Here is a 27,591-nt window from a genome sequence, read left to right on the forward strand (position 1 = left end):
AAAGGGAAAGTTGAATTGTGGGGAAAGCCCACAATGTCGCTCTGGTGAAAGACGTCCTCCACGTGGCATGGGGGAAATGGGAACCGATCAGAATTGGGAAGGAGGTTTAATTGAGACGATCATATAGGTTTTCATGGTTTATAAACCATGATTTGTGCATGCACCTTTTTTATGGTTTGTAAACCATGATTTGTAAGTGCACGTTTTTTATGGTTTATAAACCATGATTTGTCAGTACACACTTGTATGGTTTGTAAACCATGATTTCTGAGTGCACATTTTTTATGGTTTGTAAACCATGATTTCTGAGTGCACATTTTTTATGGTTTGTAAACCATGATTTCTGAGTGCACGTTTTTATGGTTTACAAACCATGATTTGTGAGTGCACACTTTTATGGTTTGTAAACCATGATTTCTGAGTGCACATTTTTTATGGTTTGTAAACCATGATTTCTGAGTGCACGTTTTCATGGTTTATAAACCATGATTTGTGAGTGCACATTTTTTATGGTTTATAAACCATGATGTGAGTGCACACTTCGATGGTTTGTAAACCATGATTTGTGAGTGCATACTTTTTATGGTTTGTAAACCATGATTTCTGAGTGCACATTTTTTATGGTTTGTAAACCATGTTTGTGAGTGCACATTTTTTATGGTTTGTAAACCATGATTTGTGAGTGCACATTTTTATGGTTTGTAAACCATGATTTGTAAGTGCACATTTTTTTATGGTTTACAAACAATGTTTTTGAGATGTGTAAATTTTCATGGTTTATAAAACCATGTTTTTTAAGAAGTCTCGATTTTCATGGTTTATAAACCATGGTCACAAACCATGATTTTATGGTTCATTTGTTATAGTTTATAGACCATGATTTGTAAACCACGATTTTTATTCTTCAATTTTCATGGTTTATAAACCATGTTTTTTAGATGTCTCAATTTTCATGGTTTATAAACCATGATTTGTAAACCATGAATTTGATGCTTCAGTTTTTATGGTTTATAAACCATGTTTTTAAGATGCGTGAATTTTCTTGGTTTATGAACCACGATTTGTAAATGTTTTTTGTATGTTCATGGTTTGTAAACCATAAACTTATACACAACAAATACTTTACTGGTATGTAAACCTAACAGGATTTGGCAACAGTTTCTATGGTTTACATCTAATTGCTGTAAACCATGGTAAAAACATGCCTTAAAAGTGTCAAACGATTAATGGACAAACGGCGCCCCATACGGGAGGAGCTCGGTTACAAACTATTTTCTGCTATTAAATTTGGCGCCTTGGGTTGGGTTGAAAGATTTTAGCAGTTTAATTATCTATACCAAAGCTTTAAAGGTCAAGCTGATTTGGTAAGTTGATTTGGTAAGTTTTAGAACACACTATTTTTTGTTATAATGATCTGATTACCCGTTCCGCAGTGTAATACCTTGTTATTAGGGACTCCATGATGTTGGACTAGTAGACCCACAGTAACTTGGGCGCTGTACTCCTTTTTTTCGAAATTATGACATTCTCTGTCGATCGTCGGAGGATGTCAAAATTTCGAAAAAAGGCGTACAGCGCCCCCAGTTACTGGAGGGATACAAATGTAATCGAACTGATCGATGAAGGCCTTCGGGTTACAGTTTTTGGTAAACGTTTTTAATTCCAGGCATATGTCCCTGGTTTTTGTTTTGTTTTGATTATTTTCGTATTTTGTATGTGTTTTTATGCCGAGAACAGACCTACTATTAGTCTCACGCATTAGGCTTTGAAAAACCTCACGCATAGCTGGCCTTTCTGTCCCAGTTGGAGAAGTTTGTACACATTTCTAGTTATTTCATAAAACAGTCGTAAACACTTGACACGCTGGGTAAACGAGTCTAGTACCACAGATCGTGGTATTCGGTCATACAAGGTTGATAAGGGAGCCCGACAAAGCGTGGTTTCACGTCGAATGCAAAATGTTGGGATTGGTAGTCGATCCCTTGATATATAAACGTTGAGAAGCAAAGCAACTGCGTTGAACAATGGGGTCGTGTATATGCCCTCTGACATTTCCTTCTTGAGGAGGCTCCGAGCGCAACAAATTATAGACCGTGTCCGAAATTTGCATTTTCTGTTTGGCTTGTACTTTTCAAAGAGGATTTGACCTTTTCAGGCATGTCAGGAGTCGTGAGTTTTTCACAGTAAACTCTTCACTATCGTAGCTTTTATGAGTACGGTAAGCATGGTAAGTTAATGATTATGAATTGAGTTACTTCACGATATATAACTTGAAACTATAATTTTTTAATAAGGTTTATCGCGAATAGCAAAATATCAAGAGAGGACGCTGTTGAACCCACACAAAGGTATAGGCGTTGCGTGCGAGAGTCGCAGAAACTGCGTCGAAACCGCCCCCTATTCCTTCCCACTGTGACGCGGCGGTCGGTGGGGGCGCTGTCTCTCTCTACAGTATCTCCTACCACTTATCACCGTGATACAAATAAATTTAACTTCCCCAAGTCCGTTGGGCTAAAATATATAACCAGGCAGCTTACAATTATTAAGTGAAGAAATGGACTCAAAAACTTGGAATTGACACATGTCTAACAGTTTCAACAATTATTTATTTAACTCATAAAACCATCAAAATTATTAGCTCTGAAACTGCTGTGAGACGTCTCTCTATTTACATCATTTATAATAAAAACCACTGGCACACACTAAGTGTAGGACGTGTTACTCCGCCCATATTATTATCAGCTCCTCGCTGGGATTACTCTCTTCTAGTTCTTGGACTGGTTATAGATGGCTAGTGCCGATCCCCTTTCCATTAACTGTGTTTACTCCGCCGAATCATCTAGTCTGACTCAAAATGCGGAGTAAATGACGAGTACTAATACAATAGTTCTTATGATAACTAATATACCTTCAGTCCCTGACTGGAATTAAACCTTGACTCCCGAGTCGTTAAACGCGTAGTAGCTCCAAGCTCCACCTTCAGTCCCTGACTGGAATTAAACCTTGACTCATATTACTATCAGCTCCTTGCTGGGATTACTCTCTTCTAGTTCTTGGACTGGTTATAGATGGCTAGTGCCAATCCCCTTTCCATTAACTGTGTTTACTCCGCCGAATCATCTAGTCTGACTCAAAATGCGGAGTAAATGACGAGTACTAATAGTTCTTATGATAACTAATATACCTTCAGTCCCTGACTGGAATTAAACCTTGACTCCCCGAGTCGTTAAACGCGTAGTAGCTCCAAGCTCCACCTTCAGTCCCTGACTGGAATTAAACCTTGACTCATATTACTATCAGCTCCTTGCTGGGATTACTCTCTTCTAGTTCTTGGACTGGTTATAGATGGCTAGTGCCGATCCCCTTTCCATTAACTGTGTTTACTCCGCCGAATCATCTAGTCTGACTCAAAATGCGGAGTAAAATACGAGTACTAATAGTTTCTATGATAACTAATATACCTTCAGCCCCAGGCTGGAATAAACCTTGACTCCCCGAGTCGTTAAACGCGTAGTAGCTCCAAGCTCCACCTTCAGTCCCTGACTGGAATTAAACCTTGACTCCCTGAGCCGTTAAACAAGTAGTTATAATAATACCGATGCGGGTCAAGTTATGACGAGTATCAGCCCCGCCTGCAACTATCCTGTGACTCCGCCGACCCCACAGTAGTTAATATTGATGCGTACCATATTGAGTATTAGCCTAAGCTATACCTTCAGCCCCCGGCTGGATTTATACTGTGGCTCCGCCGACCCCATAGTAGTTAATGATACTGATGCGGAGTCATTATGACGAGTATTAGCCTAAGCTATACCTTCAGCCCCCGGCTGGATTTATACTGTGGCTCCTCCGACCCCATAGTAGTTAATCATACTGATGCGGAGTCATTATGACGAGTATTAGCCTAAGCTATACCTTCAGCCCCCGGCTGGATTTATACTGTGGCTCCGCCGACCCCATAGTAGCTAAATGACTCGATACGGAGTTGATACATTGTATATAAATTAACGTTCGGCCCCAAAGCATATAGTTGATATTACGACTCGCAATGCGGAGTCGGTTGCTGAGTAACTCCAAATGCGGAGTCCGTACTTAAGGGTGAGTGAGTGAGTTGCTGCCACTGTCCCCATACCTGATAATTTAGGACAGCTTCTATTACAGCAACTGACTAAATAATCAGCATAATTTATGCACAATAACCCGATAATTTTCTCCTGATATTCAGTAAAGAGTGGCCCAAAATATCCGATAATTCAGCACACAATATTTATAAACAGAGATTTATTTAAGCAATATTCACGTAAAATACAGCACACAAAAAGCCACAAATCTTTTATATTGAGTGTTGAGATGTAAAATAACATGACACTATAATTTCCAGCAATCGTCAAACATTTTGTCGTAAATAAATCATTTTGGGTGCATTTCATTTCAAGTTATAAGCAAACCAACACTAACCTGATAATTTAGGACAGCTTCTATTACAGCAACTGAACATACATTGTAAAACTTTCCCTTTATATAGGCCGCGAATTTCTTACCGCTTTTTGATTGGCTGAAGGCAGCCACGCAAAATAGGATTCGCGCGCTACGAAAAAAGCAGACAACATTTGCAATAAAACCCTTAATAAAAGGAAAGTTGTAAGGTTTTATAAATCGAGATTAAGACAAGTAATGATTGTGAACTTATTTATGAATAACCCCAGGTCTTTCTGCACTTTTACAAGCTTAATTTAAGGAAAGAAAGTCCTAACAGCGTCTCCCTTATTTGGTATGACGAATCACGAGTCATAGACCTAATGAATATTAATGAACTGAGTGTGCAATGGCGGCGCCCATACAACGATCATCTCGTCGCATAGAACTAAAGTAATCTATGAGAATTGTACGGATCTATATCACTTGTTTTTACATGAATTAAATTTTACATCTCAAAGGTAAGTTTTCTACTTGTTTAGGGAGAAATACACAATAATTAAATGAGACAAAATAGACGTGAACTCCGTCTCACGTCACACCACAATGCATTGCGTTTCAGAACACTAAAATAGAATTAGAATAGTTTTATTAGATTTAGAATAGAATTTGATTAGTCTATATATATAGCCTTGCTCAAGGCAGTCGCATTATTCGCTCCGAAAAGACGCCGCTGTAAACCCACCCGTATACCCTGTGCGTGGTGCGTGCGATCACACCGCATGACCCACCCGTATACACACTGTCGCATCGTACGAATACTGTGCACACAAGTCACCCGCACTCGTACCACTAACCAAATGCGGAGGCTGTCAGGCCGATGGCCTTGTCGGGTCTGTAACTTCCGGGTTTAATGTGTTGTATTGAAAAATTTCCACAAGTGGAAAAAATTGGGGGGGGGGTTCTCGGATATGCTAGTATGCAGCCCATGAATATGTATATCTTTCGTCACACCTATCAGACAACACAGGATGTGAGGCAAATCAGTCCGCACAAAGTGCAGATAAATAAGGCAACGTTGCATTATTGTGCAACGTTGAGAAACGTTGACGAATTGCACTACTTCAAAGTTGCACTATTCTGCAACTCTTGCATTCAAACACAAAAAGGGAATCAAAAAAGGCTTTGTTGGAATAGTTAAAATCATATAATAGTATTGTACAGTTCCTTACCCAACTTTCTATCTGTGCAAATCAAAAAGTTATATGTGCGTTTTACGCGCAAATGGCTTTTTAAAAATCATCACTCCACACTTGCCGTTGAGGAAAACTGCGACGCCATTTTACTGTGTCAGATTCAGGCCTGGATTTACAATTTTTTTAGGGCAGGCCACTTTGGCTTTGAAGCAGGCCAAATTTTGAAGGGCACCAAGGCCAGTAGAAAGGGCACCAAGGCCAAAACAGTGAAAATAACAAAGGCATCAAGGCCAAAAAAACAATTTGACCAGGGGGACCCCAATTAAACAGTTCACATGAATAAGGATATTGATAATCAAATCTCAATAAGGATATTGATAAATCATATCTTATTCATGAGCAAACTGTACCATTTCGTTTTAAAACAATATTTGTATTATTTAAAAATATAAAATACTTACCCCCCCCCCAAACAAAAAGAAATTAATAAAGCAGCAGCTTCACATGAATAAGGATATTGATAATCAAATCTCAATAAGGATATTGATAAATCATATCTTATTCATGAGCAAACTGTACCATTTAGTTTTAAAACAATATTTGTAATATTTAAAAACATAAAATACTTCCCCCCCCCCACAAACAAAAAGAATCAAACAAAAAAATCATACCTTATTCATCATAAGCAAACTTGACCTGATTGGCATTACATTGAATTGATTAACTTTTATTTTAGGCCTACTAACAAAAAATAAAAAAATCCTTAATTGCCCAAAAAAGAAGTCAAGTTTCTTGCATTTTGCAGCAGAGCTTTCGTACATCATCCCTTTTAGAACGCTTCAAACACTCTTTTCGCAGCATTATTCTATTATGAAGTTATAGTTGACCTGAAAAGTTTTTGCAAGCGATAGTAACTAAACAAGTTTTTCAGATCACGCGGTGTAACAATGCCACCAGCAGAGGGCGGTCGAAAAACAACAGCGCCCGCTATCGTTCAATAATTCATGTAATAGACGGGCCCATTTGAAAATGGGACGTCAGATTATCGGGCTTATCGCATGTACATGTGTACGTGTTTGCACCGGATGTCACGATGGGAATAACAAGTTGCGCTACTCGTTGTTTGTACGATGATGACTCTTGACCTGATTGCATTGGATTATTTTTTTTTACACTTCACAAGCGAACTTTCGTTGGACGAATACTAAACACGTAAATGTTTGTTTTTTTTTAATGAAAATAAAGGCACAACGCCCCTTTTTTTTTAAGAAGAAAAAAAAGGGCACGACGGCCAAAAGGAAAAAAGGGCACGGCAATTATGGCCGGAAATTTTTGAAGGGCATCACAGCCAGTTGGAAGGGCATCGACGGCCATGGCCGTCGTGCCCGCCGTGTAATTCCAGGCCTGCAGATTGTATCCTCGTCCAGCGGTGTTAATTTATGCAAGTTTAAAAACCACTCTTATTTTAAAAATAACATTGTTTAAAGTCAATAAAAAAATGATATTACAGTTTTAAATTAAACTTAATATTTTTTATTGTTAAAATTTAATAAAATAAAAACTTTTTTTGATGTTAATATTTTTTATTGTTAAAATTTAATAAAATAAACACTTTATTGATGTTAAGTTTTTAAATGTATTGACGTGCCTGAGCATTCATGAATTGCGCGAAACATAAACAGATGGCGGGAAACTTGGAAGAGCCTTGTGATAGTAATAACTATTTTAGTAACTTTGCTCCTTGCCTTGGCTGAAGTAGTTTGGATAACAAATTTTGTATGTAGACGAGAATTTCATATTAAAGCAGGGAACCTAAGTAAATATAGTGACAACTTTGGCAAGAGTAGGCCTGTCTATGTCCAAGGGACCGTGGTTTGAAACTTGAGATCGGCCCGATGCCGGAATTTTTCATTTACGCCAGACAAGTATGGCTACAAATTAAACATCAGTGATATAAAATAATTAATTTTGGTTTGTGCAATCTTTATTAATTAGGGCAGAACTAAACTTGGTATATCCACTTTTCAACAAAAACTATTGGGCACGCCAATCAGCAGGAAGGTATGTACTAATAAGATGTCCTATTTAACATTCTGAACACACATGGTGGCAACATTTTTATTAACTTGGTAAAAGTGTAACATTGTTGTAGTTGCTGACTTCCATTTGATTTGAAAATCACATTTTTTGTTAAATTTTAAAGATTTATAAAATGGTTTTTCAAGAACTGTTTTTCACTTAGATGTTTACTAAAATTTTGCAATCTTGATTAATCATTACCATAAATGAAACTTTTGTGTTTTTGTATGAGACAAATTTTTAATTATTTTTATTTACATTTTTTTAAGTGACCATGCAGTTTGCAATTTGCCATTTTTTATTTTAAATTATTCAATCACTGTCAGTAAATTTTTCTAGAAATAACTTTACTTTCAACACAAGTTAGTTTATATTTATTATTTATTGCTCTTTCAATGTTAAAAATAAAACATAGAAAAAGTACACTTTTGAAATATGAGACTTAGAAAAAAGTTAAACATTTGAGATTTGATAATAACAATAATAATAATAATATAGGTGTTTATAGTGCCTGAACTAAACAAGAACCAAGCAAAGAAACAAGAAAAACAAAACAACAAAGTATTAATACTGAGGCTGACTGAAAAAGTAGGGTTTGAGGTTTTTCTTGAAAATGGCAGTAGAAGATGATTCCCTGACGAGTTTAGGTAACTTGTTCCATTCCTTCAGCCCAGCCAGAGAAAAAGACTTGGCGCCGGCAGATCAAAAAAGCCTGTGCTCTCACAGAGAAGGAATTAAATCGTCATTATAAATATAAATACAAAAAAGAACTAATCAATGTTCAGAAATAATGTTATTAAAGAAATGATACAATTAAAAACTCAATGTAAATACAGAATATAATTATGAAGCTTAAAAAAATGAATAAATAAACCTTTAAACATGACGCTATTCTCACGTGTAGTATTAGCTCCGCCCCCATACCCCACCCCTCCTCCATGCTCCACCCCACCCCATCCCCAACCAGCCCAACTATCCTAAAACAACAGTGAAGATGTTTTATTTTACCCTCAGACCACTTAAGCTGATTAGCATTGACAGTATTTCACCTTGTTTTCAAGGTAGCTTACATTTTTCTACTTTTACACCGGAAGTTGCATTATTGCGCTACTGGTTGCACAATAATGCAACGTTGCCTTTTCTGCACTTTGCGCGGACTGAAATGAATTATTCATTTTCATGTCCAATCACGCACGCCTATCATGCTTGCTGAGCGTCCGTGGTGTGTGATGTAGACATGTCTCGTCTTTCGCGGGCATTATGGTAATGAGCTGACCATTGGAACTCTTCACTTATTATAGTAATGAGGTCAGTGGCTTCAACACAGACCCTACGAGGCTGTCGGCCTAACGGCCTCCGCATGCGGCTAGTGTACGGGGGCATCATGTCGTGCGATGTTACGCACAGTGAATACGGTGGGTTTTTATACAGCGGCGGTCTTTTTTCGGAGTGAATAATTCGACTGCCTTGAGCAAGGCTAATTAGTCTATTACTTTTTATTATTATATTTTTATAGGGATCATTAGATTTAGAAACGCTTTTAACATCGGTCTCATCACTGTCGCCATTACAGCAGAGATGCCAAGTCCAGAGGCCAGCTATTCGTGAGATTTTTCAAAGCTCACCACCACCCCCATGCCTACTCCTAGAACTATTTCGGTTTCGTCCGGCTATCGTCTCCCATAACCTCATAGGTTTATATCTCTCACGCGTTAAACGATGATGGTTCAGATCAATCATTGTTCAATGAATTTTGGAATAATTAAATTTGACATCATCAGTCTTCGATAATATCATGATATCGCCCAAGCTTACTAGTGTTTCAAATGAATTTTCTGGCCCCGTACCCTTGGTACATGCATGAGTCTGCACAAGACTGCAGGGCAAGTAGCCTTGACTCAAGGCTGTTGGCGTAGTGTGCCCCGGCCCGGCGCGGCACGATTCGGCAGTCTGCACGCTGTGCATACCCTAACAACGTATACAGTACATTGTATGTACTGTACATTGTACAGCGAGAACAGTATAGCAAAGTCGTGAGTGCGGTCGTGTCTTTTTATTTTCAACCTCGTGCACGTGGCTCAGTACTCATGTACACTATAGTACTCATGTACAGTGTACCGCACAGATGGTACATGTGATGTACATGTACAGTATGTGTACATACGCTGTACACGTATTATATGCAGGCTTTGTGTTAGTTGTGTTATGTATGTGGGCATTAATTGGAGCGTTTTGGGTCAACAGAGGGCGCTATTCTAGAGTCAGTGAACTTTATTTGCATCAGTCACGTGTATTCGTTGCCATTTTACTTTGTCGGTGTTGATAAATTGTTTTGTCGGAAGCCCAATGCCATTAAACCGTGTTCATGGAGTTTTAAGAAAGTCAACCAAGTGTCAAGAATGAGTCAGTCTTTTAAGAAGAATTAAGACTAGATATAGTTGTTAAACGTCACCCGCCACAGGCATGTACATGTAATGTGCAGTGGAATTCAGTGGGTACTCGGATTATGCAGGTCGCGGCTCTGGCTGGAGCGCCTTGATCAAGGCTACAGGGCAAGCTGTGTATTACTTGTAGCTCTGAATTTTTATCTGACCAAAATTAATATGTGTAAGACTATAGTGACGTTTCATCTCATTTTTATAAGAAGTATGGTGTTAGTAAGTGTTGCTCAATAGTCAAACAGAGTTGAATTTGTTCAGAGTGAAAAGTCAACATTTGAACAAAAACACAAGACCCCCCGGATTTGTGCGGTATCAATGGCCTCAGGCCTTCTAGTTCATTGTTGTTATCGAGCCTTGCAAAAGTATACATAGGCCTATAAATAGTAATCTCAGTTAAGAACAAAGTTGCAAGTTTATCTTATAAATTTGATCTTGATTATACAGATATGAGGTACATCCAAAGAAGACAAGTATGTGGAGCAAGCAATGTTTAGAAAAAGGTGAGCTGGAAAAACATCAAGTTACCAAGATTCTGGAAGTCATTGGATGAATTAGTGTGCGATGTTGGTAATCAAATACAGGGTCTGACATCGAAGAAAAACCATGTTGTGTTGGTAACACCTTCCAATTAGTTTAAACCGACATCACTGTGTCCTCACTGTGTCCTCACTGTGTCCTCACTGGAGCAGGAGCAATAGTTTGTGACAGTTGCAGAAATTTTTAAAGCAAATTTTGACTGACCATAACTGAACCCACAGTAAAGGAGAAACTCTCTACTTGTGGTGTTTTGGAGAAGAAGAAACTGTCTTTTAAGTGACCATATCCAAGTGTGTCATTCGTTGGCATATTTGGCAACAAAGTACTGTGCATCATGCAAATAATTCTGGACTTTTGAAATATTTCTTTGAGTATTGCCAGTAAACTTTAAAATTGTCTATTTACCAATATGAATTCTGCAAGCAAGCAAGTTGAGTTTGTCTGTGACTTCAATCACAAAGGCGTCCACACTGACACAAGACCATTTCTTTTTGATATTGGGGCAAACGCTTTCCCACAAAATCTCCAACTGACCAACAATCAACCAGTCCACACTGGAGCAAAACCATTAATTTGTGTCATTTGTGGAGAGCGTTTTACTAATCAGGGGGCTCTTACTGACCATCACCTAATTCACACTGGAGAGAAACCGGTTTTCTGTGACATTTGTGGAAAAGGTTTCGTCAGTGAGCCAGGCCTGATCACCCATCATCAGCAATTCCACACTACAGAGAAACCATTTGTTTGTTACATTTGTGGAAAAGCCTTCTCACAAAAACATTGCTTGACCATCCACGACTGTATCCACACTGAAGAGAAATCGTATCCTTGTGAAATATGTGGAGAAGCCTTCACACAAAACCTCCACCTGATCACCCATCAGCAAGTCCACACTGGAGAGAAACCATTTGTTTGTAAAACTTGTGGAAAAGCCTTCGGACAAATATTCCACCTGGTCAACCATCAACGTGTCCACACTGGAGAGAAACCATTTGCTTGTGACACTTGTGGAAAAGCCTTCAGAGAAAAATACCACATGGTCCGCCATCAACGTATTCACACTAGAGAGAAACTTCTTGTATTTGTTTGTGACATTTGTGAAAAAGAATTCTCTGGAAAAACCAATCTGATTTGTCACCAAAGAGTGCACACTAGAGAGAAACCATTTGTTAGTGATATTTGTGGAAAAGCATTCTCTCAAAAAGGTCCACTAACTCGTCGCCAGAAAGGACACACTGGAGAGAAACCATTTGCTTGTGACATTTGTAAAAAAGAATTTTCTCTTGAAAGTTTGCTGAATCTTCACCAGAAAATTCACACTGGAGAGAAACCTTTAATTAGTGAAAAAGCCTTCCCACAAAAACTCCTCCCGGCCAAGCACAAGCGTGTCCACATTGGAAAGAGACCATTTCCTTGTGAAACATGTGGAAAATCCTTCAGACAAAGACTCCACCTGACTGATCATGAACGAGTTCATACTGGAGAGAAACCTTTTAATTGTGACATATGTGGAGATGCCTTCAGCAGAAAAAGAAATGTAAAACTGCACCAACAGATCCACACTGGAGAAAAACGATTTGTTTGTGAAATATGTGGAAAAGCTTTTAGACAAAAACTCAGCCTGACAATTCATATGTGTGTCCACACTGGAGACACACCATTTCAGTGTGACATTTGTGGAGTTTCTTTCACTAGCAAAAGCAGTTTAACTGGGCATCAGCGCAGTGTCCACGCTGGAGAGAAACCATTTGCGTGTGAAATTTGTGGAAAATCTTTTTCTCAAAAGGTCAATGTTAGGTGTCACCAGAGAGTGCACACTGGAGAGAAACCATTTGTTTGTGACATTTGTGGAAAAGCATTTGCTCAAAGTGGCTCTCTGGATCGTCACCAGAGAGTACACACTGGAGAGAAACCATTTGTTTGTGACATTTGCGGAAAAGCATTTGCTTCTAAAAGTGGTTTAAAAAGCCACGAAGGACGCCACACTAGAGAGAAACCATTCATCCTTTACCATCACCAAACTCACATTGAGGATAAAACTCACATTAAGGAGAAAACTCACATTGAGGAGAAAACTCACATTGAGGAGAAACCAATTGTTTGTGATAATTGTGGAATTGTCTTGGAATCTAAACATAAATTTGACAAACACAAATGTGTCTACCCTGTCGGGGAGCCATTTGTTTGTGACGTATTTTCAGAAGATTAATTTAAGTATTCACCAACTATTCCACATTTATAAGAAACCATTTGTTTGAGATACAGTGTATTTGTGGACACTGGAGAGAATTGGTTTTTGATGTGATATTTGTGGGTGTGGAAAAAAACATTAAAAAAAAAACCCCAAAACAGCAGTCTAAGCAGCAGAGTCCACACTTCCAAATTTGATAAAAGTTCATTTTATGGACTAATCAGCCATGTGAGACCTCCTCTTTTCAGCTGATTTCCTCTTTATCGGATGCCTTTTGTTCCACTTTTTTTTCACTTTCTTTGTACAAAATTATGGGAATATTATTGCTTCCTCTTTTCTTGCCCGATTTTCTCTTTTCCTCTTTTTTCATGGGTAGTTACTCACATGCCTGAATAAATAGATGCTCTGAATAAACATTATAGAGTCCCCACTGGTGTGAAAAACAATGCATGAAAAAGTACTTTACGGCCCTATGAGCAATGACTTGGATTGGCATCTTATAAATTTAATGATTGATTGCTTGATTATTTGATTGATTATTTGATTGATTGATTGATTGATTGATTGATTGATTGATTGATTGATTGATTGATTGATTGATTGATTGATTGATTGATTGATTGATTGATTGGTTGGTTGGTTGGTTGATTGATTGATTGATTGATTGGGTGATTGGGTGATTGGGTGATTGATTGATTAATTGATTGATTAATTGATTCATTCAGTCATTCATTTATTCATTCATTCATTCATTGATCGATCGAATGATCGAATGATTGATTCATTGATTCATTGATTCATTGATTCATTGATTCATTGATTTATTGATTGAAGATATAGCTGTCAGTTCCTTGTCAAATAGAAAACATGGTATGACAAAAGGCATTCCATTGAACAACAAAAAAGTACGTCAGTGTGTTCTCACCTTGGAACAGTTTGGACTGGGGAGCGACCAAACTCGTTGGAAGTTGAAAGATTGACTGTTGCAGTGGGTAGAACGACTCTGAAGCGTCTAAATTTCAAAACGTTGATCTTGTCATAAGCAATCCGAATGCAAATGTTGCGTAAAGTTAATTTATATTTGGGTTGAAATACAGTAGCTCTTAATCTATCCGCTTATCCGAACCCGGTGTAGCCTTGCTCAAGGCAGTCGAATTGTTCACTCCGAAAAAAGACCGCCGCTGTATAAAAACCCACCCGTATTCATTGTGCGTAACATCGCACAACACGATGCCCCCATACACTATCCGCATGCGTCGGCAATTTGTTGCTTGGCAATTAAGATAGACAGTTTAAGAATTTTCTTTGTTAAATTGGCCCCAGTAGAATGTGCCCACATTCACATTTATATACAGCAAGATATTACATGTTCATGATTCTAGATATTTTGTGGCATTTGTAGTTTTTGCATAAAAGGGTGTGGTATTTTTTGTAGGACATAATTTCTTAGAGTGAAGCCTTCTTCGAACTGTGTAAGTTTTATGTACATGTATATCAATTTTGGTTAATATTCTTTATCCCCGATGCAAATTTAACATCTCTTATAAGTTTTATGTAGATCTGTGGACAATGGGTTTTGTGTTACAAAAAAAATACTCAAATCCTTTGAAGAATATTTATTAGATGTATGTTACTAAATTTAACATTATATTTGTTTCGTTTCTGTCATCATAAATTCACTTTATATAAGACAGTTTGTTGTGTTGTAGAAAGTGCGTTTATTTTGAGAACGGCCTACTCGGGGGGAAAAGTCAAATCAATCGACTCTTCGTATCAAGAAATAAATTTCTATATGGGCTCAATTTTAAAGAGCTACATGTACTTAACTGGAAAATGATGCTTGAAATTTGTTCTGATAAGCAGAAATTATTAGCAGGTTTCCAGGTACAAATTGTACACGTCTTATGATAATTTGGCTGGGAACCTTATTCTGGTGAAAGCATAGTTTAGTTGTACTGAGCAAATGTTTGTGCTTAAAAGCAGCTTCATGAAATCGGGCTCGGAAAGAAAGACTTAAAAAGTAAAGGTTCCCAAATTTCAAAAATTACATCTTATTAAATGTTTGTGATGTAAATGAAAGAAATTTGAATAAATTAACACCAGAAAAATGTGTTAGATTTGCAGAGTCTGTTCTGAGTTCTGCTAAGCACAAATTAATGTAAACAATAACATGCCTTAAAGACAGTGGACACTAATGGTAATTGTCAAAGACCAGTCTTCTCACTTGCTGTGTCTCAACATATATAACAAACCTGTGAAAATTTGAGACCAATCGGTCACCGAAGTTGCTAGATGATAATGAAAGAAAAAAACACCCTTGTCACATGAAGTTGTGTGCTTTCAGATGCTTGATTTCGAGACCACTAAATCTGAGGTCTTGAAATCAAATTCGTGAAAAATTACTTCTTTCTCGAAAACTATGTCACTTCAGAGGGAGCCTTTTCTCAGAATGCTTTATACTATCAACCTCTCCCCATTACTAGTTACCAGGTGAGGTTTTATGCTTATATTTAAATGGAGTAATTACCAACAGTGTCCAATGCCAAAATTGACATCTTCTCATTAAATCTTTGTAATGTAAATGGAAGAAACTTTGTAAGAATTGCAGAGTCTGTTCTGGGTTCTGATAAGCACAAATTAATGTAGGACCATAACATGTCTTCAAGGCAGTGGACACTATTGGTAATTACTCATAATAATTATTAGCATAAAACCTGATTTGGTAATGAGTAATAAATGGGGAGCTGTTGATGGTTTAAAAATACACCAAGTGAGAAGACTGGTCTTTGACAATTACCAATTTAGTGTCCACTGCTTTAATGCTTCGTTTTTGAAAGGGTATGGGGCGCCAAGGCATTATTCTCCTTGGCATTTATTTTTTTCCAAATGAGGAATTTGTAATTCAATTTGTTATAGCTTGAGCAAACTCATGAGAAGGCAATGACCAGGTAGCATCGAGGCAATCACATTCGTTTGCTTGTATCGGGCCTGCAATTAATTTCCACAAAGTGTGCCTTGAAGACATTTGTTTTTCTGAGTGGCTAGTGTTATAGTGCAGAATCATGCTTGTGGCAACTCCAGAGTGACCTTCAAAGGAGGCATGTGCCTCCATGTCCTTTTCATTGTTTCACTGGGGCAGGCAACTGGGCCCACTAATTACCTCCATGGCCCTGCCATTCTTGGGCCATTGTGTTCAGTCCTCCATGGTAGAGATTCTAGGGGAAAAAAACTTGTTTCAGTTGCAATATCCCTTTCCCCTACTGATAGGGGGAGTGACCCCCCCCCCCCCCCCCCCCCCCCCATTACAAAAAAAAACCTGCTTGATCGTCCCATTCTAACTACGCAGCGTTAATGTGGAGGGCGCTGTCATTAAATCTCCATGGCCCATATTTCATAAAACTGGAAGCACTTTTTAACACTTCAGTGAGTATTGTACCAGCCAACAATTGAGGTGTGCATTATTGTCACTGGTGCCAGCCCGGCCCCACTCAACATTTGCTTAGCAAGATTTTCAAGCTAATTTCTGCTAAACATGAAACGGCCTTATGAAATGGGGCCCCGGTGGTGGCGCCTTGGGACTGGTAGAAAGGCAGACTTGGCAATTTAATTATCTACATTCAATGTCATTGGTATCTTTTAGCATTTAGCTGAGCGTTCTATTTTTTCACATAATATTAACCGGTAATAACCAGGCATAGGATTATCGTTCCGCAGTGTAATACCTTATTAGGGAGTCCCTGTATGCTCCCTATTATTGCAAAAGTGTGCAGGACGAAATTTGTACATAATAGTTTCTAGAAATTGTTTCATAAAACAGCCGTAAAACGGGCTTTCATAAACAGCCGTAAAACGAGTCTGGTACCTCTTTTCGAGGTATTCGGTCTCGCTTCACGTCGAATGCAAAATGTTGGGACAGGTAGTCGATCCCTTGAATGTTTAACATTGAGAAGGAAAGCAACTGAGTTGAACCTACAATATGAGTTCGTTTGTATGACCTCTGACATTTTCTCCCCCCCCCCACCCCGAGCACAAACAAAATGATCGTAGCTTCTATCATCAGTACTCTGCATGTAGGCCTATGGTAAGTTGTAAATTGTATAATTATCATGATAATGAACTGAGTCTACTTCTCTACGGAGTTCATGTACTACGTACAGACGTATCCTCCTCTACGTACCCTTACTAGTTTTCACGGTATTAATGCCTTTTTCTTTGAATTGGGAAAAAACAATGTCAATGATGCGATATTTTTATACTTTATAATAAATTTATATTACTATTTACTAGTATTATTACTAGTAGCAGTAGGGGTTAATTAAAGGCAGTGGACACTAGTATTGGTAATTGCTCAAAATAGTTAACAGCATAAAACCTTATTTGGTAACGAGTAACAGTAATGAGTAATGAGAAATTGTGTGGTTTTCCTTTTACTGTGCGAACTAACACGGTCGGCTATTTATGGAGGTTTAAGCTCCGAGGGTTACGTTACCGCAACTACATCGTTATCATCGAACATGTCCGAAAAATCACTAAAAATATCAAAATCCCGAAAAGTAATTTCTTTTCCGTACGCACAGTAGCCATCTTTTTTGTTGATTACATCGACTTGATGCGGTAACTACGCAAATGCGCATGCGCAATAGAAAACCTCTGTACCCACAATCCAGTGCGACTGGAATTTCCCGACTTCCCCACCCAGCGAGGCCATCGTGGTGTGTAATCTATTAGTCATTAGCATTTTGTTTACTGAGCTGAACGAGTCTTGCGGTCATAAAGCTCCTGTCAGTGGACTACAGTGTTTCCTTTTATCGTAGGTCGTTCTAAGTCTCTTTCTAGTTTATTGCTCCATGACTCACCCAAGTCCCAATCCCATGCCATTGCCAGAAAACTATTGTTTTGTGATGTTCTGCTTTCCGCAACCTGTTCCGCACGCGGGACAGGGACTTGACAATGCCGCAGTTGCCTATGAATACGTAAACATTGCTGCTTGGTACGTGTTGTCCAATCAAATGCTTTCAAAAAGAAGACTTGTTCAATTCATTTGTTATTTTGGGGGGTTAAAGGGTGTATGTAACTTTTGTAGGACAAAAAACACAATGTCCACAGATTTACACTAAACTTACAGTTTGAAGATAATGATAGTAGAAAGCTTCCCTGAAAATATTACGTGCTGAGGTGCTGTAGTTTTTGTGAAATGAGTTAAACAATGTCATGAAAATAATTTCCGTCTCATGAGACGAAAATTATTTTAATCATTTACAAACGTATTTTCATGACATTGTTTTTACTAATTTCTTAAAAACTACAGCACCTCAGTAAGAAATATTTGAAGGGAAGCTTTCCACTATCAATATCTTCAAACCCTGTGAGTTTAATGTAAATCTATGGACATTTTGAAAAAGTACCCAAATCCTTTAAATACTCTAGGTAAGTAAATACTTTAGGTAAGTTAAAATACATTTTTGAGTTGCCAATTAATTGACAAAAAAAGCACAGATCGTTCATTTAAGTTCAAGGTTAGGTACATGTAGTTCGTTATAACATACATTTGGGTCGGTATTATTTGCAAAAGTTGAACCTCTTATATTTGGGAAGTGCAATCCAACAACTTAAATTACCCTAATCCCCTTACCTGCTGATGAGTTTGCCCGCCCCACACGCGCGCCGTGTCTAGATGAATATACCAGAGATGCCAAGTCCAGAGGCCTGCTATGTGTGAGATTTTTCAAAGCCCAATTTCATAGTGCTGCTAAGCACAAAAATTTGCTAAGCATGAAATTTCTTCCTTGATAAAAACAGGATTACCAACAAAAATTCCATTTGTTGCATATTTCTTGTTACTGGTACTCAGCTGTTGTTTGCTAAATCCTGAAAATCACGTGGACATTTGGTTGGTAATCCTGTTTATATCAAGGAAGAAATTTCATGCTAAGCAAATTTGTGTGCTTAGCAGCTCTATGAAATTGGGCCATGGACTGAAGGTTTTCAGTGGCCATTGTAGAAGTAACATTTCAGGCACACATCCATAGCCTAGGGGTGAAAAGCCACTAAACTGCAGGGCAAGTTGTGTATTACATGTGAGCTCCGGATGTTTATCTGACCAGAGTTGAAATGTTAAAGCACAAGAGAAATTTCATCTCATTTGTTTGATGAGTAGTATAGGGTGCTTCTCAATAGTCAAAACAGAGGTGAAATTGTTTTATAGTGAAAGTCAATATTTGAACAAAAACACAAGGCCACCGGATTTGTGCGGTCATGCTTAAATCAATGGCCTCAGGCCTACTGGTTCATTGTGAATTTCAAGCCTTGCTAAAAGTATACAAATAAATATCATTCATAAATACCTAAGACAGTTTATCCATTCTGATTGGTCGAGAGGGCATCACGTGGGGTTGGTTGAACCGATAATAATAACGCCAGTAAAAAGTGTTGAAACATGAGCGTGACACGACATGCGAGCTTGCACCTGTGCTTAAATGTCAGTTTCTTCATTCCTATTGGTTGAGAGCAATTTTAGGTATTTATGAATGGGAATCAAAGTGTGTTGAATCGTTTTTCAACTAATGGTTTAAACCGCTGAGGCCTGGTTCTTTATACTTTACCTCGACTTTGTCTCCGTAAAATTATCAAGAACCAGGCCTCGGCGGATTTAAACCACTAGTTGAAAACCTCTTCACCACACATTGATTCCCTTATTCTCAGTTAAGAACAAAATTGCAAGTTTATCTTTTAAATTTGATCTTGATTATACAGATATGAGGTACATCCAAAGAAGACATGTATGTGGAGCAACCAATGTTTAGAAAAAGGTGAGCTGGAAAAACATCAAGCTACCCATACTGGAAGTCATTGGATGAATTTGTGTGCAATGTTGGTAATCAAATACAGGGTCTGACATCAAAGAAAAACCATGCTATGTTGGTAACACCTTTCAATTAGGTTAAACCGACATCACCGTGTCCTCACTGGAGAAGGAGCAATAGTTTGTGACAGTTGCAGACATCTTTAAAGCAAATTTTGACTGACCATAACTGAACCCACAGTAAAGGAGAAACTATCTACTTATGGTTTTTTGGAGAAGAAGAAACTGTCCTTTAAGTGACCATATCCAAGTGTGTCATTCGTTGGCATATTTGGCAACGAAGTACTGTGCATCATGCAAATAATTCTGGACTTTTGAAATATTTCTTGGGGGAGCATAACTGCAAGATTTATTTTTCAATTACTTATTTTTGTAAATAGTAAACAATCATACCAGTAAACGTTAAAATTGTCTATTTACCAATATGAATTCTGAAAGTAACCAAATTGAATTTGTCTGTGACTTGAGTCACCAACGAGTCCACACTGACACAAAACCATTTCTTTGTGACTTATGTGGAAAAGCCTTCCCACAAAAACTCCTCCTGGTCGAGCACAAGTGTGTCCACACTGGAGAGCACACTGGAGAAAGGCCATTTGTTTGTGACATTTGTGGAAAAGCATTTTCAAAAAAAACCTGCCTGACAATTCATATGTGTGTCCACACTGGAGAGAAACCATTTGCTTGTGACATTTGTGGAATTTCTTTTTCTCAAAAATTCCGTGTAAGGTGGCACCAGAGAGTGCACACTGGAGAAAAACCATTTGTTTGTGATATTTGTGGAAAAGCATTTTCTCAAAGTGGCTCTCTGAATCGTCACCAGAAAGTACACACTGGAGAGAAACCATTTGTTTGTGACATTTGCGGAAAAGCATGTGCTCTTAAAGCCAATTTAATAAGTCACAAAAGACTCCACAATGATGAGAAACCATTCATTTGTGACTTTTGTGGAAAAGTCTTGAAATCACGAACGAAATTTGACAAACACACATGTGTCCAAGCTGTAGAGAAACCATTTGCTTGTGATATCTGCGGAAAAGCGTTTTCTCGAAAAAACAGTCTGAATCTTCACCAAAGAGTACACACTGGAGAGAAACCATTTGTTTGTGACATTTGCGGAAAAGCATGTGCTCTTAAAGGCAATTTAAAAAGTCACCAAAGACTCCACACTGGAGAGAAACCATTCATTTGTGACTTTTGTGGAAAGTGTTTTGCTCAGAAGTACGCTCTTAAGAGTCATCGCCAAACTCACGTTGAGGAAAAAACTCACAGGGAGAAACCATTTGTTTGTGATAATTGTGGAAAAGTCTTGAAATCACAAAAGAAATTTGACAAACACAAATGTGTCCACTCTGCTGTAGAGAAACCATTTGCTTGTGACATTTGTGGAATTTCTTTTTCTCAAAAATTCCGTGTAAGGTGGCACCAGAGAGTGCACACTGGAGAAAAACCATTTGTTTGTGATGTTTGTGGAAAAGCATTTTCTCAAAGTGGCTCTCTCAATCGTCACAAAAGACTCCACAATGATGATAAACCATTCATTTGTGATTTTTGTGGAAAGTGTTTTGCTCATAAGTACAATCTCAAGTGCCATCACCAAACTCACGTTGAGGAAAAAACTCACAGAGAGAAACCATTTTTTTGGTGATATTTGTGGAAAAGTCTTGAAATCTAAAAAGAAATTTTACAAACACAAATGTGTCCACCCTGTCGGGAGCCATTTGTTTGTGACGAAGTTTCAGAGAAGCAGTTTAAGTATTCACCAACTATTCCACATTTTTAGGAAACCATTTGGTTTGAGATATTTTGTGGAAAAACTTTCTCACACAACATTCAGCGGGTCCACACTGGATGGAAATGGACTATGAGCTAACCCTCATTCAGCTCATAGACAGGCATTTTTGTTATTGACTAACGCTTGCCTGGCGGTCGGGGAACCATACATACGAAAAAAATCAAGCTGCTACATCAATGGATGATGTCATCGTCAGCCAATCACCGTGCAGGAAAACCATGCCGTTTAATGGTTGATTTCTTTCGTAACATTGGTTTTGGATTACCGTTGAAAATCGCTGTATCCTGACTGGACTAGGTACGATCCGGTCTTGCATTTACAGGAAGAATATTAAATAATCTATCCATGTATACTATTTTTTGACTGTTGCTGACATTCATAACGGGATAATCTGTCGTGTTTTTGTGACTTGTTTTCTTTCTTTTTGAAGCAATTTGTTACGTACAAATTTCTCTTTTTAAAGTTTGAGTTGCACCGATTTTTTTTCTTCATACAAAACGACAGATATGCTCTTTGTTTCAATGTACTGCTACTTTATTTCTGTCAATACTTTTCAGATAAGGCCGGAAAGACTGAATTTCAGAAGCCCTTTGTACTATTGAGGTCACGCACGAAAAAGGATGAGTAATTCTCAGATAAACAAAAAGAAATTTGGTGACCTGCGGGTAGACTGAAGACCAGTATCCAAACATATACATCAAACCACAAATCTGTAAAAATGATTGGCTCAAATGGTCATAATCAAAGTTGCAAGAAAATAATGAAAGAAAAACACCCTTTCGGATGCCTGGTGAGAAAAGCAACTTGTGATATGAGAAACCCCTCAACAAATATTATTTGATAATAGTTACATCTTTCTCTATAACTATTACCACGAAGGGTGTCGTTTGTCACAATTTTTTCTAAACAGCTCCCAAGTTTTAATTGTCGTTATTTTTGGTTTGGAGTAGTTACCAAGTTCATATTCACCCCTTTTCTTGAGAGGAGTCTACTCATTTGAATATAGATGAATGCAGTCACTTACATGTTATTGTTTAACATTCTCTATGGTAAATGCAATTCAGTATGTACCTATCATGAGTTCTGACTTCTTGAGAGGAGTCTAAAAAAAACATTTGATCGTCCCCTCCCTCATCCTTTATTTTCGTAAATTATTTGCTGATCTTTTCAGAACTTGTAACTACATAAAGTAAGTGACTTTAAACTTAAGAATTGGTTGCCAGTTTGAATTAAAATGCTTGGCGACCACCTAGAAAAACCATGCATTGTGTAGCTTTTGAACTTTGTTTTTTGTGCTTATACATGTAGTAGCATAGTTCTTTTTTGTGTGTGCCAGAGCATGGAGGAAGAATTTGCCAGAGTGTAATTATGGACAGACAAAGCACTCTAATAATGTTTGTTTTTGTATCTGTTTAGAGTAACTTAAGATAATACTGAGACATCAGGCAAAATAAAGTTTGTGAAAATAAACCTTTTGTATGAATTTAAAGTAGAACCTTTCCTTTGATTTTTGTTTTGTATCGACCTGCTTTGGCTCAGTTGTATTGATCTAAGATTCTTCATTGCATGTTATTAAGGGAATCAATGTGTATTGAAGAGGTTTTCAACTAGTGGTTTAAACCCGTGCTGAGGCCTCGACTTGATCAGTTTACCGAGACGAAGTCGAGGTAAATTATCAAGAACCAGGTCTCGGCGTGTTTAAACCACTATAGTTGAAAACCGATTCAACACACTTTGATTCCCATTCATAAAATAATACCTTTTCGGTCAAAAACATCATCACTTTTTGGTCAAAAATAAAATAAATGCATAAATTATAATTGTTCAATGATTTCTTTCAAAACAACACCCCTCCAGCTATGAAATGGTAAGGCCCTCGGGTAAACAATTCCTTATAAGGAGATGCTGGGCGTGTCGCGCGTATTCGCGTGATGTGGCACTACTGTTTCAGCCCATAGATATAGAATAGAAAAACTAGATCGGCTGCGCGTACATATGCGGGTTCTGGCATGGGGGCCGCCATTGCCTATCTCCCGTGTACATTTTCTGTGCGTTGCCGTCAGCACGTTACTTTTTGCCGTCAGCACGTGACATTTAGCGCGTCAAAGGCCTATCTCCCGTGCTCATTTTCGCGCGTCGCCTTTCGAACGTGAAATTTTTACCGCGTCCATGGCGAACTAAAACTGCTTCTACACAGGCAATGGCCCGTATGTACGCGCGGCCGATCTAGTTATTTTAATTCTATATCTATGTTTCAGCCGTTGCTCTCGCTCGACAGGAATGAAGAAACTGTAAGCACACAGGTGCAAGCTGGCGTGTCACGCCTATGTTTCAACACTTTTTACTGGTCATATCAAAGGTTTACACACCCCTACATGACGCTCTCTCCATCAAAAGGAATAGCGAAACTGTCTGAAGTATATTATACAACAATATTGACTGCTTCGCATGGTTAAAACTATCACTCCCGAGGTGATCCCCGGAGCGAAAATAGAATGCTCCGGGGATCACCGAGGGAAACATAGTTTTAACCATTGCACAAGTAAAAACAGTCAATATTTGTTTTATAACACCCCTAACGATTCTAAACACTACTATTAAGTTACAGACCCGAATGCTACAATCCACGGACGACGCGAATACAGATTGCGAAAACGTTTACTGTGTGCTGCATGTACGGTAGTGTCATGTTATCCGAAATTGTTACAGACTATCATCCTCGTACACGCAACGGACGTCTGGGTACTGCACGCCATGTGCTAGTCTTCAGACTATACTAGCGCACGGCAAACCGATGCACTATCACACGCGGCCGCCGTGTAGTAAAACTAAGACATATGACCCGCGCGCTCTAAACCAATGAAAAGGAAGAATATTGGTAAGGGGTGGTTCAATTATGAATATTATTTATTAGTGGCTGATTTCTATGCATTAAACATGTTTTAGTTTCCTAAAACCGTAAGATAGAGGGTGTTGTTGTAAAGGATTAATGTAGATTCGATTTAAAGTCCGAGATCGCAATTTTATTATGCATTAGCCAACCCTCATATAAAAAAATCTACCTCCATGCATATCCCATGGACATTGAACAGCTGTGTTTTATGTATTCTAAACCTTAACTCACCATGATTTCAGTCATCTTCGAAGATACTTTTGTGGGCATTGGTTGGAAAACAATTTGGCCACTTCTTGTTTAAATTAAATCGCCATCACAGCATTCAGAGGGGGCGCTATTCAGTCTAAACCATCATATCTATCTATGGGTGCGTTCGTTTAGCTCCCCTGGGTCGACCCCGGTGTGTGGCGGTTTTTTTCCCCAGGACGAACGTGGGTAATTATCTGCACACGTTGATCCTGGAAAAAAAAACCGCCACATAAACGAACGCACACAATGATGCGTATGGTCTAGACGGCTAGCCGCTCTACCTTTCCATTGTTGGTAAACACAAACCCACGCGTTGAGAGGGGGGGGGTGTCACTTATGTTTTCCCACAATGCCTTGCTCAATCAAACGCACTTTTAAAAACAGACTGGAGTTAAATAGCGCAGCTTCAATTCAGAGGGGCGCATTTTCCAAATTGTGCGTTAAGTCCCTATCTCGAATCGGGACTGTTGGAATTTGCGTACAGAAGATGAAGCGCAATTTTCTCACAGCGCGAGTCTGTCTGTTGAGAACATTGATCTATACTATTAAAAGCGTAACCCGCGCCATCTTGGATTGAAAATTAGAAGGTCCAGTGGCATGGCATCCTTGTGGAATCCAACACGGTTGTGTCGTTACAGACATCGGGTTGCAAATCTACAAAACCCTGAACCGAACTCCCTCTTACGAGTTGTCTGATTGGCTGGAGTCACGAGCGATATCTCCTTACATGTGTGGTTGTCTGGTTTTGATATGGGCCACCTGTTGGTCGAAGGGGGAAGCCGTAGGCTGCACACAGAGTCACCTCTGTGGTTTGAAGTGGGTGGCAACCTTGGACTCCCATTAACATTCCAGAGTGACTCATTGATGTTTCGCAGAGGGGTAAATGGCATTGTGTATAAATTATACCATTTTGTACAGGGGGTTTAATTTCGAGTGTTAAATAAAAAACATGAGGCTTAAATACATGCATCTGTTACATATGTGTTTATTTAATACCATTAAGTCACTCATGTAGGCCTACCCAACTTTCCAGCATTTTTTAAACGCATCAAACATCAGCAACCCATTGTTGTGAAACTTTATTTGTTCCATTTAACTCTGCACCATTAGTGGTACAGTCCATATGTCATCCACCAGACACAGAACGTACACACGCAAAAGTTGAAACATTTTCAAAAAGAAAGTAAATACATTACTGATTCTTTTCATATACATTGTATAGGTTTTGCCAGTTAAACCTACAAAAGAGTACATGAAATCACCGTTTAACAAAAGTATGCTTTCATAGTTACGAACTTTGTGAAACATCAACGGCTGTTTTGAAGCTGTAAACGAACATTCCCTTCATCAAAGTTCTGAAGCAACAAAATTGTTAGAACGCAGTTTGGTCAGGACTCATGATGTAGATTTTGCCCAATCCGTTTTGTATTAAGCAATCTGCCGTCGGGTTTTGTTATCGAAAGAGCCTTCATGTGCAGCTGAATCGGGTACTTTTTCGAATTTATCCTTACAAAATTAACCAAACTGGCCCACAAACCCTTAAAACAACAAGGCAAATGTTTTCTGAAAGTGAATTAAGTGAGAGGATGTAGGGGTAGCTGGCATACAAACTCTCAAAATAACTAGGCAAATGTTTTCTGAAAGTGAATTAAGTGAGAGAATGTATAGGAGTAGAAATTACCGTTTCTATTGTTTTAGTTCGTATAGCGTTCCACAGATAATTATGATAACATTATATAATTGGATGTTTTATCAGGGGACTTCGTCACGCGGGGCGCGCGCCCCGGCGGATGTTCACCAGAAAGTTTACATGAGAATTAATTGATATGAGAATAAACTAAAAATTAATGAGGCCGACGCTCTGTTACTCCCAAAAGCGGTGGTAAAAACAGTAGATTATATGTTGCACAGCATGTTCCGAAAACTCGCTTTATTTGGTGCTCAGACAACTTTGTTTGCGTCGTTGGACGTACGCTCAATAAATCACGATCACGATGAATGGGGCCTTAGATTCTAAAATCGTGTACACCTCATTGGAAACAAAGCAAAAATCATTCAACAGTTATAGCAACCAATCATTAAATATTTTTATTTTCAGTACAATTTTGCAGAAATTGACTTTGTCGTTAAAGTCCATACCAACTGACGCGTTATTTTTTATCTGCTGTATACCAGAACTTCTTCGAAGCTTCCTTTTTCAGTCAGATAAACTCCGCGGCTATTAGTGGCTGTGATTATGAGTTTGTTTTAAAAGAGGGTACCACTTTCATACAAGCCTTTTTAGTCGGATTTCTCCTCTGCTATTACTATAAGCAGCGGTGATAATTGTTGAGGGGGGAGACCAGACATAGACCACTCAAATCCGTGGCTATCGGTGACTATGGATTTGTTGCTAAATACCACTGCTGATTCCACATTCAGCGTGGTATACATTGTCCGATTGGCCCATCTCCATATAAATTAACCAAAACTGGACGTACAGACCCTCAAAATAACCAAGCAAATGTTTCACAAAGTTCGTAACTATAATGAAAGCAGTTTGGGCGGGACTCAGGATGTACATTTTGCCAAGTGTAACTGAATTATACCAAATGTGCTCAACACAATAAAATAAGTGTGTCATTGGAGCAGTGTACGTGCTATATTTTTAGTCGTCTAAGCATTATTACCCTTACAGTCATCTTAGCTGGGAAATACTCAGTGCAGTGGATAAAATTGACACAATGACAAAAGCCGATTGAATTAAAAGTATGCGTAAAAGAGGCGAAACATAATCCACATTACGGATAATGCGTTGGCCCGCTCGATCAACACTAAAATATTACGAAATACCCTACATATCATGCCAAGTACCATCATTGCCAAGTATACCCATCCCCAATATTAAAGCTCAATTCCAGAAACAAACACCAATTCCTTTAGTTGGAGA

At 38.4% G+C, this 27,591-nt stretch overlaps 2 protein-coding genes across 5 annotated transcripts; both read left to right on the top strand.

Moving 5' to 3' along the window:
- The first annotated feature begins 1,257 nt into the window (after positions 1–1,257).
- LOC117305099 (gastrula zinc finger protein XlCGF26.1-like) lies at positions 1,258–13,437 on the top strand. Of its 3 annotated transcripts, none has more exons than XM_033789840.1 (2): positions 1,258–1,364; positions 10,577–13,437. In XM_033789840.1, exon 2 carries the CDS (start codon positions 11,079–11,081, stop codon positions 12,876–12,878), a length of 1,800 nt encoding a protein of 599 aa, XP_033645731.1. In that variant the 5' UTR covers positions 1,258–1,364; positions 10,577–11,078; the 3' UTR covers positions 12,879–13,437. The 3 variants fall into 3 exon arrangements, with proteins under 3 accessions (XP_033645731.1, XP_033645730.1, XP_033645732.1); XM_033789839.1 differs by lacking the exon at positions 1,258–1,364 and adding an exon at positions 2,141–2,218; XM_033789841.1 differs by lacking the exon at positions 1,258–1,364 and adding an exon at positions 7,638–7,673.
- Positions 2,190–21,962, top strand: LOC117305101 (zinc finger protein OZF-like). Of its 2 annotated transcripts, none has more exons than XM_033789843.1 (2): positions 2,190–2,227; positions 19,614–21,962. In XM_033789843.1, the coding sequence occupies exon 2, from the start codon at positions 20,147–20,149 to the stop codon at positions 21,368–21,370; it is 1,224 nt and encodes a 407-aa protein (XP_033645734.1). In that variant the 5' UTR covers positions 2,190–2,227; positions 19,614–20,146; the 3' UTR covers positions 21,371–21,962. The 2 variants fall into 2 exon arrangements, with proteins under 2 accessions (XP_033645734.1, XP_033645733.1); XM_033789842.1 differs by lacking the exon at positions 2,190–2,227 and adding an exon at positions 16,231–16,941.
- Positions 21,963–27,591: the final 5,629 nt, after the last annotated feature.

The sequence above is a fragment of the Asterias rubens genome, chromosome 22 (assembly GCF_902459465.1).
Source record: "Asterias rubens chromosome 22, eAstRub1.3, whole genome shotgun sequence".
Classification (NCBI taxonomy): Eukaryota; Metazoa; Echinodermata; class Asteroidea; order Forcipulatida; family Asteriidae; genus Asterias; species Asterias rubens.

Coding starts and splice junctions, on each gene's coding strand:
- LOC117305099 (XM_033789840.1), top strand. CDS start 11,079: ATGAATTCTGCAAGCAAGCAAGTTGAGTTTGTCTGTGACTTCAATCAC.
- LOC117305101 (XM_033789843.1), top strand. CDS start 20,147: ATGAATTCTGAAAGTAACCAAATTGAATTTGTCTGTGACTTGAGTCAC.